The following is a 15,561-nucleotide window of genomic DNA, read 5'->3' as shown; positions in this document are numbered from 1 at the left end:
ACCCAGAGAGTGCTGTAAAGCTGTATTGGGTGGTATCTAAGTCTAAATGCTATTGCTAAAAAGCCCTCAGTCACTCATGACTTGATTGTAGATAAGCAAATGGACCTAGTATATATCAGGTTTCATCTAGACCTGGCTGGATGATGGTAGTGATGTTACCCACGTGGAGATTGTCCTCCAATGAGTTTTACTTCCTTTAGCAACCTCAATTTCAAGTCCAAGGGGGAGAGAGAATAATGATTTTGAAAGACATCATCTTGCTGTTACGGTCTTGTCTGAATTTTGTGAGTTAGAGGCTGAAGACATAGACCGGAGAGAGGAATAACCTGAAGAGTCAGAAGGCAAACCAGCAGCCACTCCAGGAGACATTGAGCCTGAGAAATCTGATTCTAATAAGCATGGGTCTGGTCCTCTAGCAGAGCATCCTTGGTGGTGCAGCTGACTAAGTGCTGTTAAAGTAGAACCAGCTGCCTGTAATTACTGCAAGTTCGAATCTCACCAGGCTCAAGGTTGACTCAGCCTTCCATCCTTTCGAGGTAGGTAAAATGAGTACCTGGATTGTGGGGGCAATAAGCTGACTTTGTATAAAAAAAGAACACCGCTTAGTGGGGGTCGAAAGCCCTACTAAGCAGGTATATACAAAAGTATGAAGGCTATCGCTTAACACATTGTAAGCCGCCCTGAGTCTCCGGAGAAGGGCGGCATATAAATTGAATCAATAAATAAAATAAATAAATAAATCCTAGGCCTAGCCCAAACCATCAGCTATGAAGGGCTGAGCAAAAGTATTCAGCATGCCTCACTGAAAAGATGGAAAAGCAATACTTCTTAATAGGCAACACAGCATCTTGAACTACATAGAGAAATCCTCAGGTCTTTGTTCCTCTACTGGAAACAACTCTCTAACTTCAGATCTGTATTTATGTCTCTCTTGCTTCTTGCCTTGCATCTGGACCTTCAACTTGACATTTCGGCAGACATATGGAGTTCTGTAGTGCTTGAACCCTGGACTTTTGCAAGCAGTCTCCTATTCTGCTTTTCTCCTGCTGATGACTCAGATTTCAAGGCAAATCATAGTGCTCTGTCTCATTATTCATTTGATTATCAGCTGTTATCAGAAAGTTTATAGCCCAGTAATAAAGCTGAACAAGGAACTGCCTAGCTATCTGTTTTAAGTTGATTGATAGAGTACACTGATAGAGGATTAAACTGGCCCTGAGATGACAGCCTGTAACTGTGTATTAAATTGGGCTGACGTGGTAAACTGGGAATTCTTCTTGAACACAGTCCACCATGCTTCCTGGTAAGGTTCCTATCTAAATTATTGGACCTTATCACCAGATTGTTGGCATTCTTTTATGTCCTGCTGTTGAATGACTTCAGTCCTCATGACTTAGATCTAGGAAGGATCAGAAGTTCATGGCCTCTATGGAAATAATGGGGCTTCTCTCAAATAGTCTTGGATTTAACCCTTTACTGGGGTCATTTTGATCCAGAGGAGACTGATTGCTACCACCTCAGCAAGTCTCCAAGAGCTGATTTAATTGGATGGGCAGATTTTCTTCTGATAAAATACTTCGTAATGTACTCCATGTTACTCTCATAAAACTTTATATTATATATATATATATATATATAATATGCCTTATGAGTAACTCATGAATGTAATTGATTTGGGCTCAGAAATTTATTGGCAGACAATACATTGACTTCAGGAGAGATTTTATCTCTCAATGATGAAACTGACCCATGATTACTCTCACTATAGCACATCTTCTAAATCATACTGATGAGAAGTCTAGATTCATTTCCAAATTGGATTGAGACTACCCCACCTTCACAAAAGACAAGCTTCCTCTCCCTTACTTGAAAAAGCAAAAAAAAAATTAACCAAAATATTGCTGTTTTAAATTGCCTACCTAGTTGACTCATAAACGCAATCTGCATAGATTAACTAGATTTGCTTCATATTCACTAATCTATTGGCTAAGATATTACACAAGGGAAGAACCAGTGTAAATTTATTCTGAACCATGGAAACTTTGGGTTAGGTATTAGTCTAACTAGACTTAGTCTAGTCTATTGGAGGAGTAAGTACTATGAATGTTGCCTGCGCTTTTGATGGAAAAGCAGGTTATTAAACAAGCCAACAAAGAGGTATTGTTTCTGTAGAACATGTACCAAAGTACAGCATGATAGAATTATTCTCCCATTACAGTATTTTCACAAACTATATTAGAGGAGATATTTGTGATACATCTGTCTTCAATACTGATGCAAGGACCATCTCTTACTATCATTATGTTCCAGTCCTAAAAGCCCTACTCTTTAATAGGCCAGGTTATACCTATTTGCTTATGAAATGGATAAAAGTGTGCAAACTGATTCTAGGGCTGAGTTCATATGTGAGAGATCCTGGAACTACACCCTAATTTATAACTGAACCTTGATCATAGAGATAACATAAAACTTTATATAGGAAAATGATTCCATGAAAAGCACTCCAGAACATTTGTTCACTTGCATAGGAATTTCCAGGTATTAGTCTGAAACTTATTTAAGCTGTCCTTCTGAGATTATTTTTTTCCCCCCCATTTTGATTCATTGTCTTGAAAGACAATTTCTTTTTTCTTTTTTTTTTTTTAAATTGCAAAATTACCATATTCTCTCTTAGAATCAAATCAAGAATTACTATTTTTTGGTCTAGAAAAGGGGCCTATGATGTAAAAAAAAAAAATCAGTGCACATGATTTTTTGATCTTTAAGTAGAGTGGACTTTGGGATTATTCCATCTCCTTGATTCAGTAAATATTAACAGCAGTTTCACACAAATCTTTGCCGAATTTGCAGGAACCAAATAAATAAAAATAAACCAGTTTCATGGATTGGCTTATATTTGAAGCAACTTATGTATCTGATTGGCTTATTCATATCTGAAGCAGCTTATATATCTGAAGCAAACCTAGCAGTACAGCAAATTGCTAGAGTTACTTTGAATGCATTAAATTTATAAATTCCTTTTTAAACGAAATCATTAAATTGTTAAAATACCTAGGTTCCCTAAGTCACATCTAAAGCCTTAAAGAACCGGTTCTTCTCTCAAGCACTGGAATAAGGTAAAATCAAAGCTGGAAGATAGGGTGAAGGTTGCATTGAAAAAGGTAGGTTGTGCTACCAGATTTTTGCTTCTGCTTTTATATTGTGTGCAGGGTTTTTTTCTTTCATTGTTTTATTATGTTTGGGTTCATATACCTGTTGTGAACCACTTAGAGTTTATTCCTTTTGTTCATTTTTATTAGATTTAAAACATTTGCGTAGCTGCCCACCTTCAAATTGAACTCTGGGTGGCTCCCTAGATGTGCAATCCTAAGAGCTGCGCTTCTGATTGGCCATATTCAATACAAGTATTGAAATTAATGAACAAATGAATGAATGTGTAATATATGCATATATTGATTCCAGAAGTGGGGATTTTGTAGTCCTCGCATAATTTCATGTGATCCTCAGTTTTATTCCAGCCTTCTGTACAAGTTCAAACCTCTGGTGAGTCTTGCATATCCCTTTCTTGTAGCTGGGGTGTCAAAGGAAATTGGTGTTTTGATCGTTTTTAATTCTGACTCCACCCTTGTGGTCCCTGAGGAAATATGGCAATTGGTAGGAAAAATAGCCCATTCGCAGTCTCTTTCACTAAGAGGTACTTTTCTGAAATGTCCTTGCTTGTCTAGTACATGAATAATTTGCAGCATCAAATTATCATCCAAAGATTATTATTGCCTTACCCCAAGTATTGATGTAATGCATAAAGTTCTGGTAATAGTCAACAACTTTGCAGATTTTCTGCCAAAAGGGTTTTCTAATTCTGGAAATACCAGGGATTGAACTGGGACCTTTTGCATGCAAAGCATAAGGCACTGAGCTATGGTCTTCCTCATTCTTTTAGTCATTATCTTCCTTTTAGCAATTCCAAAAATAGCAGAAGAGTAATCAGACTTTTATAAACATTTTAAAAATATATTCAATAATCAAATGCAACTGGATTTTGCTGTCTGTTGACTAAAAGCTATATGCGGTTAGCATTTTATTATGAAATGCAGTTTTAGTGTGCTAATTTTCCTAGTTTTTAGCTAGCATAAAAAAACGAATAAAGAATTTTTAATTTTATTATCCAATAAAATGTGAATTAGCTAATAAACAATGCATAGACAAATAACATTGAGAACACTAATAAACATTTATTCCGTTCCTAATTTCTAATATACTGATTGCTCAGAGAGAAAATGTAAATTCGAAGAATCATATGAACACCGTTTCAAACAGCATATCTTGATTTTATAAGGTATTACAATGATAGTATTTTTAAAAGATTTTCTAAATTAAAAAAAAAATCTAGTCAATCTAGTTTTGAGTTGAAAGCAAATCTGATTCTTTCAACAAAGGGAAGAAGATGAACTTAAGAGGAATTAAGGCAGTTGTTTTACATTTCACTATATGGAACATCTTGTATTCTAACATTCATAGTTCTGAAGCTAACCCATTCTTACTGTGACATTAGCTACTGAAAATGTGAGCCATTTGACAGTACATTCCATTTGAATTTCTTAATAATTTTAAGTCTTTTAATAAGATTTTATTCCTTTAATTGTTAGTCATCTTTTGTGCTCACTTGATGAAAAGATGGGATGTAAATTGAATAAATAATAACAACACATCTCCAGAAATGAAGTAGACACAAGCTATGGTATAATTCCACCAGTGCAGGAATGCAGATGTCTTCCAAATATTGGTTTTGGCAGCAAATGTAGTCTAGCTATGGCTAACCTATTTCCTAGGTAATATACAAAGCCCTTGGAATAAGCTGGAATTGACTGTGTCCTTAAAAAACAAAGGCAAAAGCCATTCCATCTATCCATAAAACATTTTAAAGCCAAACCACCCCAGAAACAGTAATTCTGCAATTGGAATGTTCAATGTTGTTTTAATGAAATGAAAGGAGAAAGAGATGCTGGATTAGAATTGCAAATATCTAGTTTTTGTTCCATTTTCTACAATTCGGATTATGTGTAGAAAGCAGTTACTGTTAGGCTCTGGAGGGAGGAGACTCCCAAGCTTGAAAACTACTCCCTTCCTGCTTTAAGACTAATTCAAATTATTTTTTTGCACTTTATTTTAATTTCTGAAGCATAAGAAGACATTGGAAAACTGCACTCATAGACTTTCCCCTTACTTGTAGTTTGTTCTAAGGAGCAACAGGAGGTTACTAGTAATCAACTGGGCATTATTAGTATATATTCTCCCTGCACATAAGAGTTGCGTTCAAAACTCACTGAAATGAATTAAGTAAGACCAGCCGTAGAGCCGTTTAAAATTAATTCAGAATAACGTTGAAGGGCATTGTCTTGGAGTAGGCACAGAGAAGTATCCATCAGAACTGATCATCAGTCACTTCAGCCTGGCAATGCAAGTTTAATTATATTTAACATAACACAATTGTATTTCATAGTATGACTGCAGTTGTATCTATTGCTCCTTCTTCTTATATATGGTAAATGCAGAAATAATTTGATTAAGAACATCGTTAAATTAAATCCACTCCAACAATGTATGTTTCATTTGGAGAGTTAGTGGTGTTAAATGTGCCCTACTCTTAAAATGCCATATCACATGTCAAATTATCTAGCAGAGAGCCAGTCTACAATAAGATTCAAAAGCTACGATCAAAGTCAAGGTCACATTTCACAAAGAAGTCTACTAAGAGGATTTGCTCTTGTTACTTTTTATATCTTGTAATTATGAGAGACATAGATGCTACTGAAAAATGATGTGGTCTGCAGTTTCAGAGGATCGGCACCATCCCTTCTGGACACCATCAATCACGGTTGATGCATGTGGTTTTATTTTTTAAATGGAACCAAATCAGAAATGTATCTGATACACACCCACCCACACCGCACACACACACACACACACAATATATATATATATATATATATATATATATATATATATGAATGACCAGGTAGATTTTCTCAAAAAGGCAGGAGGAAAGAGAAAGCAGGAATTGGTCAGTAGGCCCTGGACTAACATGCATTCAACAAATTGCAACTGTGTCATGGGTTGGAGATAATAATAGCTCAACTAACCTTACCAAATTTTACTAACTGCTATTGAGCTACTGACCAAATCGCCAAAAGTAATAGATCCAGCTATGTAAGAATTCTTGGTTTGTTCGGAGCACTCTCCCTCGATTGATCTCTCTTGCAACCATATTAATGGAGCTCTTTTTGTCCACAGTTGTTGTCACAACTTACTAGGATACTAACATTTTGTCAAGGGGAATGTAAAATAAAATTAAGAGAAGAACTGGTAGCAGAGAGATATAGTTGCCAATGGTTCCCTATTTACAATTATTATAAAAAATTAAAACCGATAAAAGAATGTGCGATTTTGAACACTGTACAACCGAATTTCAAATAGAATTGTGTACAAATGATGAACGTGCAGTTGCTAAAATGCATAAACTGTCACTAAAAATTGAAATAGAAGAAAAACAAGTGAAAGAATGGATAATAAAATGGGCTAAAGTTTTTGGTTATAATAGAGGATACAGATGGAACAGTGGAAAAATATGTGGCTGAAAGGATTGAAATTTACACTGTGCTCTAATCTTAAAGAGATATAAACGGATACACCGTTGGTATACAGGTAGTCCTCGATGTTTAGCAACAGTTCAGAGTTATGACTGACCCCAAAAAGGGTAATTGTGACCTAGATTCAAAGTACTGATGATTGTCCCCCCCACCTCCCCAGTCATGTGACCAAACTTCAGACACTCAGCAACATGGTCACATTTATGGCTGTTTGCGGCACCCTGCGGTCATGTGACTGCACTTTACATCCATTTTGCCAAAAACTGGCACTTAATTTCAGCTAAACCACGCCCATAGTGTACACATGGCTCATTTAATGACCATGGTGTTCTTGTAATGACTGCTGCAGCCACTTTATGGCCACCACGTTTACTAAATCTTCGCCACAAAAAGGCTCGTAAAATTGGCCAACCCTTTTTATGACCATTACAACATATCATAATGAGCAGACTCCATTATGGTTGGATGTTGAGGAGTGCCCATATGTCACCAGAGTATATTTTGTGGATATGTAAAATGTTAGAAAATTCTGGATTCAAATACATGCACTGCTTTCGGAGAATTTCGAAGACTAACATACCATTAATTTTGGGATCGATAGGCAAACAGTTGTAAAAAAAGTTATGGAATTTTGGTTTTGTGCATGATAACTTAAGCAAGATTATTATATTCACAAAGATGGAAAGTACCCACAATGGAAGAATGGTTGGTGAAGACAATAAAAGTTGTTGAGATGGCTAAATTGACTTCTTTGATCAGAGAAAAGCCAATATCTATTTTTATTGTTGAATGGAAACCCCTTACAGACTTTTGCTTGAGTCAGAAAAAGTGAAGCTATGTTTTATGGTTTTAATGATTAGAAGGGAAAGTTTATAGAAAAAAAGAGAGTTAGGTTGTAACCATGGAGTAAGAGGTAATTTTTAATTGTACTTATAAAAAGAAAATTGGAAGCTTCTTCTCTGTAACTTTTTTCCTTTTTTAATTTTCTTCTACGTTTCCCCACTTTCTCACACCATTAGCTTTCTCTTTGATTTCTTTACTTTTCTTTTTCACACTTTATATTATAAATTTAAATGTATATATATTAAATATAAATAAAAGGTTTTCCCAATCCACATCTGGGAACCTAACTAATTTAAGACAGTTGTTTGACGCTGGAATAAACATCCTACCTGTGGGTGCTTGTAAAAGGTGAGCTTGAAATCCCATTAACTTTACACGGGAAGAGATAAGTCACATTGTCTCTTAGTGTGCTCCCAGCTATTAAAGTCAAAAGCTTGTACTAAACAAGGAACACTAAGTGGCCTTTTAAGACATACAGTACAATCCACAGATTGTGAAAGAGCTAATTTTTGTGCTGGCAGCAGTTTTAAGTTGATCCAGTTCCTTGGTGTGTCCTGAATGCTCCCAAGAGGTTTGTTTACAGCTCATTTTGATACGAGCCTTTAGATAATTACCGTATTTACTTTTCCCAGAATCTTACTTCACTTTTTAATTTTATTTTTTAGGAATTGTTCGTGGCCAGACATGCCCATGAATGTGGAGGAATTTAGGCAGGTGAGCTGCGAATTGCTAATGAAATAATTATTTGTGTGACATGTGATATACCAAAAGGTCATTTTTTTAAATATGTTTTCTTTTCTTTATATTCTGATCCTGTCTCCTGCTTTGGAGTAGTATCTACCAGTAGGTAGCTTCTGCTTACAGGAGGCACCCTACTGTTGCCTTCCATTAGCCACCAATGTTTCCAAGAAAGAGGGTTTTCATACAGGGGTGAAATCCAGCAGGTTCTGACAGGTTCTGGAGAACCGGTAGCGGAAATTTTGAGCAGTTCGGAGAACCGGTAGAGGAAATTTTGAGTAGTTCGGAGAACCGGCAAATACCACCTCTGGCTGGCCCCAAAGTGGGGTGGGAATGGAGATTTTGCAATATCCTTCCCCCAGGAGGGGAGGGAATGGACATTTTGCAATATCCTTCCCCTGGAGTGGGGTGAGAATGAAGATTTTACAGTATCCTTCCCCTGCCATGCCTAACAAGCCACACCCAATAAGCCACACCCAACAATCCACACCACACCCAACAAGCCACGCCCACAGAACTGGTAGTAAAAAAAATTGGATTTCACCACTGCTTTCATATCTGGTGAAAGATAAAACAAAAAGTGAAATAATTAATAGTCCGCCTCCTAGCCGAACAGCAACAAGATGTGTGGCTAGAGGAATTCTTCTCTTTATGGCCACCTCTTTCAATATCACAAGAAGTACATGAAATCAAATGTTATTTTTTAAAAACAGAAAAAGAAAATGTAAACGTAATTCTTTACATTTTGAAATGCAAATATACAATTTTGAAGAAGAGAAATCACACAACTGTTCAGATTATATGGGAAGAACACACTGATTAAAAAAGAAAATGCAATTATGCAAAATACTCCGAATAGACCACAAATTGGTAGACAACTGCTACAAATAGGATTTATCCATTCCATAGTCCCAGTAAAGAGGTAGGCAGTTACTCTGAAATATTGCCAAGAAAACTCCAGGGATCTGTTCAGCCAGTCACTAGGTCTCAAACACTGACTCAAAAAAAAATAAAAAAATAGATCCATGCTATAATATGATTTATTGCTATTGCTTAGCACATTGTAAGCCGCCCTGAATCTCCGGAGAAGGGCGGCATATAAATCAAATAAAAAAAAAAAAAGGCTAACCTTAAAAATACTTTCATAAGTTTTAGACAGGGTTAATGAATCTTAGATTTACTACAAAAGCAGATTACAAACTCAATATAAATTCGTCATTAGATGTGCTAACTATTTCTACAGAAATAAAATATTCATTTAATAAATGTCTCCCTCCCTCCTGCTTTTCTATTTATCTGAACTTTCCTATAGATTCCTGGAGATGCCAGCCACGTATGAGATGGCACACCCCATTTGTTTCCAGGCGTCTTTCCAGAAACCTATAGCTCATTTTAAAAGAGACAAAACTAGTTTTTTTTTAATCTTTAGGAAAGGGAAAGGTTGGGGGAAATCTATCTGTATGTGATATTGCATTTCTTTCTCATGAGAACTGATTTTGCTAAGGGATATATACAATATTGAGGAAGAGCCTTGGTGGCGCAGCAGATTAAAGTACTGTTAAGTAACACTGCAATTACTGCAAGTTCGAATCTCACCAGGCTCAAGGTTGACTCAGCCTTCCATTCTTTTGAGGTAGGTAAAATGAGGACCCGGATTGTGGGGGCAATGAGCTGACTTTGTATAAAAAAGAACACCGCTTGGGGGGGGCGAAAGCCCTACTAAGCAGGTATATACAAAAAGTATGAAGGCTATTGCTTAACGCATTGTAAACCGCCCTGAGTCTCCGGAGAAGGGCGGCATATAAATTGAACCAATAAATAAATAAATAAGTAAGTAAGTAAGTAAGTAAGTAAGTAAGTAAGTAAGTAAGTAAGTAAACAAATAAATAAATAAATAAATAAATAAATAAAGTCTGTTGGCTCGTTGAGAACCACACCCATGATGGTCATATGAAGTCATTCACTAATGGACACAGAAAAACAGTATCTACCCTCATGCCTAACTGAAGGCGGGGGGGAACCATATAAAAAGTTCAAGCTACATTAACTAAGACTTCAGAACTTTTCAGGCCTCACCTTGAATGAAACCACTTTTGGTACCAGCCTAGGTGCCAGCATGAAGAAAGTCTTCAATTAGACCCAAAGGATGAGAAGATTTATTTATTTATTATTGCAATTTATATGCCGCCTTTCTCCCGAGGGACTCAGGACGGCTTACAAAAATGACAATTTCCAATACAAATCACAATAAAATTAAAATCAACAGCCCAATTAAAACAATTTAAAATTATAACAATGTACACCGAAAACGGATCAGTTGAGTTGACGAAAGAGCCACGTCTTCAGCTCGCGACGGAAGGAAAGGAGGTCGGGGGCTGTCCTGAGCTCGGTGGGCAATCCATTCCAGAGGGTCGGGGCTCCCACAGAGAACGCTCTCCTCCTGGGGGCCATCAGCCGACATTGTTTGGCCGACAGCACCCTGAGGAGGCCCACTCTGTGAGAGCGCATGGGATGATGGGAGAGCGGCAGGAGATGGTCCTACAAGTACCCCGGGCCTAAGCCATGAAGGGCTTTATAGGTAAGTACCAGCACTTTGAAATGAATCCAGAATGCCACCGGCAGCCAGTGCAGCTCACGCAGGAGAGGTGTTACATGGGAGTATCGAGAAACCCCCGTAACTACCCGCGCGGCTGCATTCTGGACTAGCTGGAGCCTCCGGACAAGATCCTCTCTCACATCCCCAGATAAGGTATACACGCAGTGAAAGGATACCTCACAGCAGAGGTCTCCATTTCCCCAGTCCATGGACTGACACCTGTTCACAGCATGCCAGCAACCAGGCCGTGCAAACAAGCGAAGCCCCATCTGCAGGGTGCAGGCAGCATGGAAAACCACGTCCCTCCAGTCTGTGGAAACATCGTTCTCCATGGAATCGGTCCCTGGTGTCCAAAAGCTTGGAGGCCATGCCTTATAGGAATAAGCACCCTTTGTAGATTTTGATAGCAGGGCAGAGAAACAGTTTGGTAAAAGAGCTGTTCTGCCAAGCGTCTTGGCCCATATGATTTGGCAGACAAATATCTTGGCTATGTTATTTAGCCAAGGTATTTGGTATGTCTGCCAATACAAAGAAATTGATCTTTATCTTAAAGTACATAGTGGTAAAGTTTCTGTGATGTTAATATTAATTAGTTTTAAAATGGTCATTTCTTCGCTGTTTCTTTTCTGAAATGCACTCCAATAGTTTTGATTAACAAGAAAGTTCTGGGTTTAACTGTCCAAATACTAGATTTCTCCATGTATATGGGGTTTTTTATTTTTTTTGTCTCTTACAATCTGCCAGCCTCCCAAGTCGACCAGACAGGAAACATGACAAGATGAGTTAATTCCACTTTATTGAAAGGCCATATTATCAGCAGCTTTCAAGTCTGATAGTACAGATCTCCCACTATTTCTTTTATTTCCTGATAAATTAGAGCAAATCCTTTCTAAGTTCCTTTTTATGTGCATTACTAAATTGTGGGCCCTTCCCACTTTTTTTTTAATTGGTTGTTTATTTATAAAATACATTTATATGACTGCCCAACCCACATAGGGTGACTTTGGGTGACTTACATCCTGTGATTATTCCCTAGGCAGCTTCTCCTCATCCTGCAAGGTCATTTTCACATTACATTATATAATCAGTTACTTCCGCTGTTATTGAATTTGCTAACCTTATGTTTGAGTTACAACTTATTATTTTCCAGTCTTCTTTCTTTAGTAAACTTCAAACAAAACAAAACAGCCATATGGTTCACTGAATGGGAGAAACCCAGCAAAATTGTAATCGGCTGATGACAGTGAAACTTGGACATTGATGCTGTCTTGACTTCGCTTAATCATTTGACTGATTTGATCTTCTTTTATTTGTTTTTATCCTATATATCCTCTTATGCAGCATGGATTGGCAGTTTGACAGGGACTGTCTGACTGACAGCTTAAAACAAAAGGTTAATGTAGGGCAGATAATTTAAAGAAAGAAAAGGAAAGGCTGAAAGCTAGATCAAATGGGTGTAATATGGGTCTAACCTTTTTAATCGTTATGGGCATATTTGAACTGTTGAGAACATGTAATTCTAGAGAAATTAGAAATTAGGTAATCAGAAAACCTGCTCATTTACCAGAAGGCAAATTGGTGAGGATACATCTCATCAACTCCAAGATGATTTTTGTATTCTCAACTTAGTTTTGAAGGGGACAAACCTTCTCAAACAAAATGGTGGATTGATGCTATCCATCATTTTTTATTTTCCAACAATGTCTGTAAAATACATATTGGGCATTCTTTGAAATAATGAGAATGCTTATGCATTGCAACTTTGTTCTTCTTTAAAAAGAAAAAGAAATGGTCTTGGGGAAAAAAAAGGTTATGGGACAAGGAATGTGGAAAAGGGAAAAGTCTGTGGACCTACTGAGGTCTGTAGATATTACTTTAAAGATCCTAATTTAAAATAAACTCCAAACTGGAAACAGCTCACTAGGTTTTCTCAAACTTGATCTTTACAGTTCAAATAAAGCAGAGTTATTGGGTCAGTTTCAAATTGATTAGAAACCTATGCACTAGACTAATGTCTAGTGCATAGCTGTATTAAACTGGTAGGGGAGTTGCATGCTACGATTTATGTGGGGTCTGGATTGCATCTTAATTATATCATGTAAGCTGAATGACAATACTGCAAATGATTTGTGGAAAGTGATAATTATATGTCACTCTTGTCCAAATCTCATTTTACAAACAGTAAGGAAAAAAGCTTTCTTTCTTTTTTTTCTTTTGTGCTATGTGCCTTTGTTAGACTAGATGGAAAAAGTCATAAAACAGAGCTGGGAGACTCCGCTGAGGCAAAAGCCAGAGTCTTCTCCCTATTTCACAGCAGGCCAGAAGTTATCTAGGAAAAGTGTTTCAGGGAGGGAGCTATCAGGCCATCTCCCTTAGGAACTCCATCGAAGGCACAGCTATGAACTAAGTTGCAAGCAGAGTAATGGCTCAAATAGACATCCAAACAATTCTTATTGTTAGAGAAGCACTCTAGATATATTCTAAGAACTCTACAGCTTTTCCTCTATCACTCCGTGGCCTATCTAAATCTGAGTCCCCCCCCCCGCTTCCCTCCTACCCTTGCAGCTATATCAATAAACTAGCATTTCTAAATCTTGGCAGTTTGAAGATGTGTGGGCTTCAACGCCTAGAATTCCCTCGCCAGCCATGCCTATCCCCGACAAGAAAGCCTGTCCCTCAAACCCATCCCCAGGTAGATCTTTTTTTAAGTAAAAAGGGATAGAAAGCAACGTTTCTCCCACAGAAATGACCTATTTTTCTTTGCCAAGCATTCAGTAAGTCTCTCTAAAGAGAGAAAATCCTCTAATCTTCAATCTGAAGTTGATAAAAGATGAGAGGTTGCCTTCTGCCCATCCACATGTTCAACACTCAGCCTTTTCTAGGTGGGATTAGAAATGTGAGATAAGGGAAAGGAGACGGTAGGCCAGGTAGGATCTTGGCATGCCCAAATGATCTCCAGGAAGTGCTAATAAAAAAGGGCAGTGACCTCAGTCAAAGCAAGCAGTACCTAGTGGCCTGGTTACTTATTTAAAGTGTGGAGAGGGGGCTGGGATGGGACCAAGAATGGAGAAGATTGTTTCTTGACTTACTTCACAGTGGTGCAGTGGTTAGAATGCAGTACTGCAGGCTACTTCTGCTGATCACCGGCTGCCAGCAGTTTGGCAGATCGAATCTCACTAGGCTCAAGGTTGACTCAGCCTTCCATCCTTCCGAGGTCGGTAATATGAGGACCCAGATTGTTGGGGGAAATATGCTGACTCTGCAAACTGCTTAGAGAGAGCTGTAAAGCACTATGAAGCGGTATATAAGTCTAAGTGCTATTGCTATTGCTACTTCACTGAGAAATGGAAGATTTGAAGATGACTAGCCAGTTTGTGTAGTGATTAAGGAATTGGGCTAGAAAGCAGGAGACAGTGAGTTCTAGTCCCACCTTAGGCATGTAGCCAACTGAACCTTGGGAGAGTCACTTTCTCTCACCTCTATGAAGAACCTTGTCAAGAAACCTGCAAGGATTTTTTTCAGGCAGTCTCTCGGGCATGATTGAATGGGGGAGGGGGGGAAGGTAAAGGCGATGCAAGACGCTACTAGAGAGGAGAACCCTAATGAGCAGAAAAGCATCCTAATTAAAGAGAAAGGTTAACTTGGTGTACAGATAAATCTACATACACATTCTCTTGTGTTTATACTATTCCGAGTTTCCTACTACCAGAGCAGAACAAATCCTGTTGGTAAACTAGTTGAGTTGCATTGATAAATTTAACTCATTTACAAACTTAAAACAAATTTGAATTTGGTGATAGAATAGTTAGATACCTTTGATGTACTATCGATTCTTTCCCTAGCAGTCTCCCTGCCTGAACTAGCGAAGCTGGACCCAGAACTGAACATTAAATTTCCTCCAATTAATTTCATTGGGAGATTTTGCATCTCAGATTACCTTCAGATATGAAGTAGCTTGGGATCTCATAGTTTCTGGGTCAAATATGAATTTATATTTGTCTTTGTACATATATTAAAATGTAGTATTTGCTTAATCAGGTGCTCTGTTGGCAGGAGAATGAGAAAGGAGTTTATTAATATGAATAGGTCACTACTGAATGAGGTTTAGACTTACTGGGTGCATCAAGATATTGTTTCTGCAAGTTCTGTTTTTGGAGGACCAAATGGCTAATACTCCAGTTGTGTCCTTTCCCTTAACGCAATGGATCCAGCCATAGTGATTTGTACATTAATTAGTAATAGCGATGGCAATAGCACTTCGACTTATATACAGCTTCACAGTGCTTTTACAGCCCTCTCTAAGAGGTTTACAGAGTCAGCATATTGCCTCCTACAATTTGGGTCCTCATTTTACCAACCTTGGAAGGATGGAAAGCTGAGTCAACCTTGAGCCTGGTGAGATTCAATCTGCCAAATTGCAGGCAGCTGGCAGTCAGCATAAGTAGCCTGCAGTACTGCGTTCTAACCACTGCGCCACCATGACTCTTACTTAGATTACTTTAACAGGCGCGCGTGCGCACGCACGCGCATACACACACACACACACAGATACTGAGTGTTTTTTTTTCTTTTTATGCCTTTGAGTCATTGCTGACTCCTGGTAACTGCCTGGAGTACTCCTGCCATTTTCTTGGCAAGATTTCCTAAGTGGCTGGCCACTATCTGCTTCCTAGGACTGAGAGAGTGTGACAGGGTCAAGGTCACCCAGCTGGCTTAGTGCCTAGGATGGGGCTAGAA

At 38.1% G+C, this 15,561-nt stretch overlaps 1 protein-coding gene across 5 annotated transcripts in view; it reads left to right on the top strand.

Moving 5' to 3' along the window:
• The window catches only part of TMEM229B (transmembrane protein 229B), a 47,799-nt gene that overhangs the window by 23,511 nt on the left and 8,727 nt on the right, over nt 1-15,561 (top strand). For 4 of the 5 annotated variants that reach the window (XM_034417624.3, XM_034417622.3, XM_034417621.3 and 1 more), the window contains one exon: nt 8,156-8,204. In XM_034417624.3, coding sequence (XP_034273515.1) covers nt 8,175-8,204 — 30 coding nt within the window. In that variant the 5' untranslated portion in view covers nt 8,156-8,174. Of the gene's footprint in view, nt 1-3,060; nt 3,162-8,155; nt 8,205-15,561 lie in introns of those variants that run through there. The other variant, XM_034417623.3, reaches the window with a different exon arrangement.

This window comes from Pantherophis guttatus, chromosome 1 (genome assembly GCF_059756535.1).
Source record: "Pantherophis guttatus breed Tessera chromosome 1, ASM5975653v1, whole genome shotgun sequence".
In the NCBI taxonomy this organism is placed as follows: Eukaryota; Metazoa; Chordata; class Lepidosauria; order Squamata; family Colubridae; genus Pantherophis; species Pantherophis guttatus.
The sequence above is the reverse complement of the archived record's forward strand: the minus strand, read 5'-3'. Positions and strand labels throughout refer to the sequence as shown.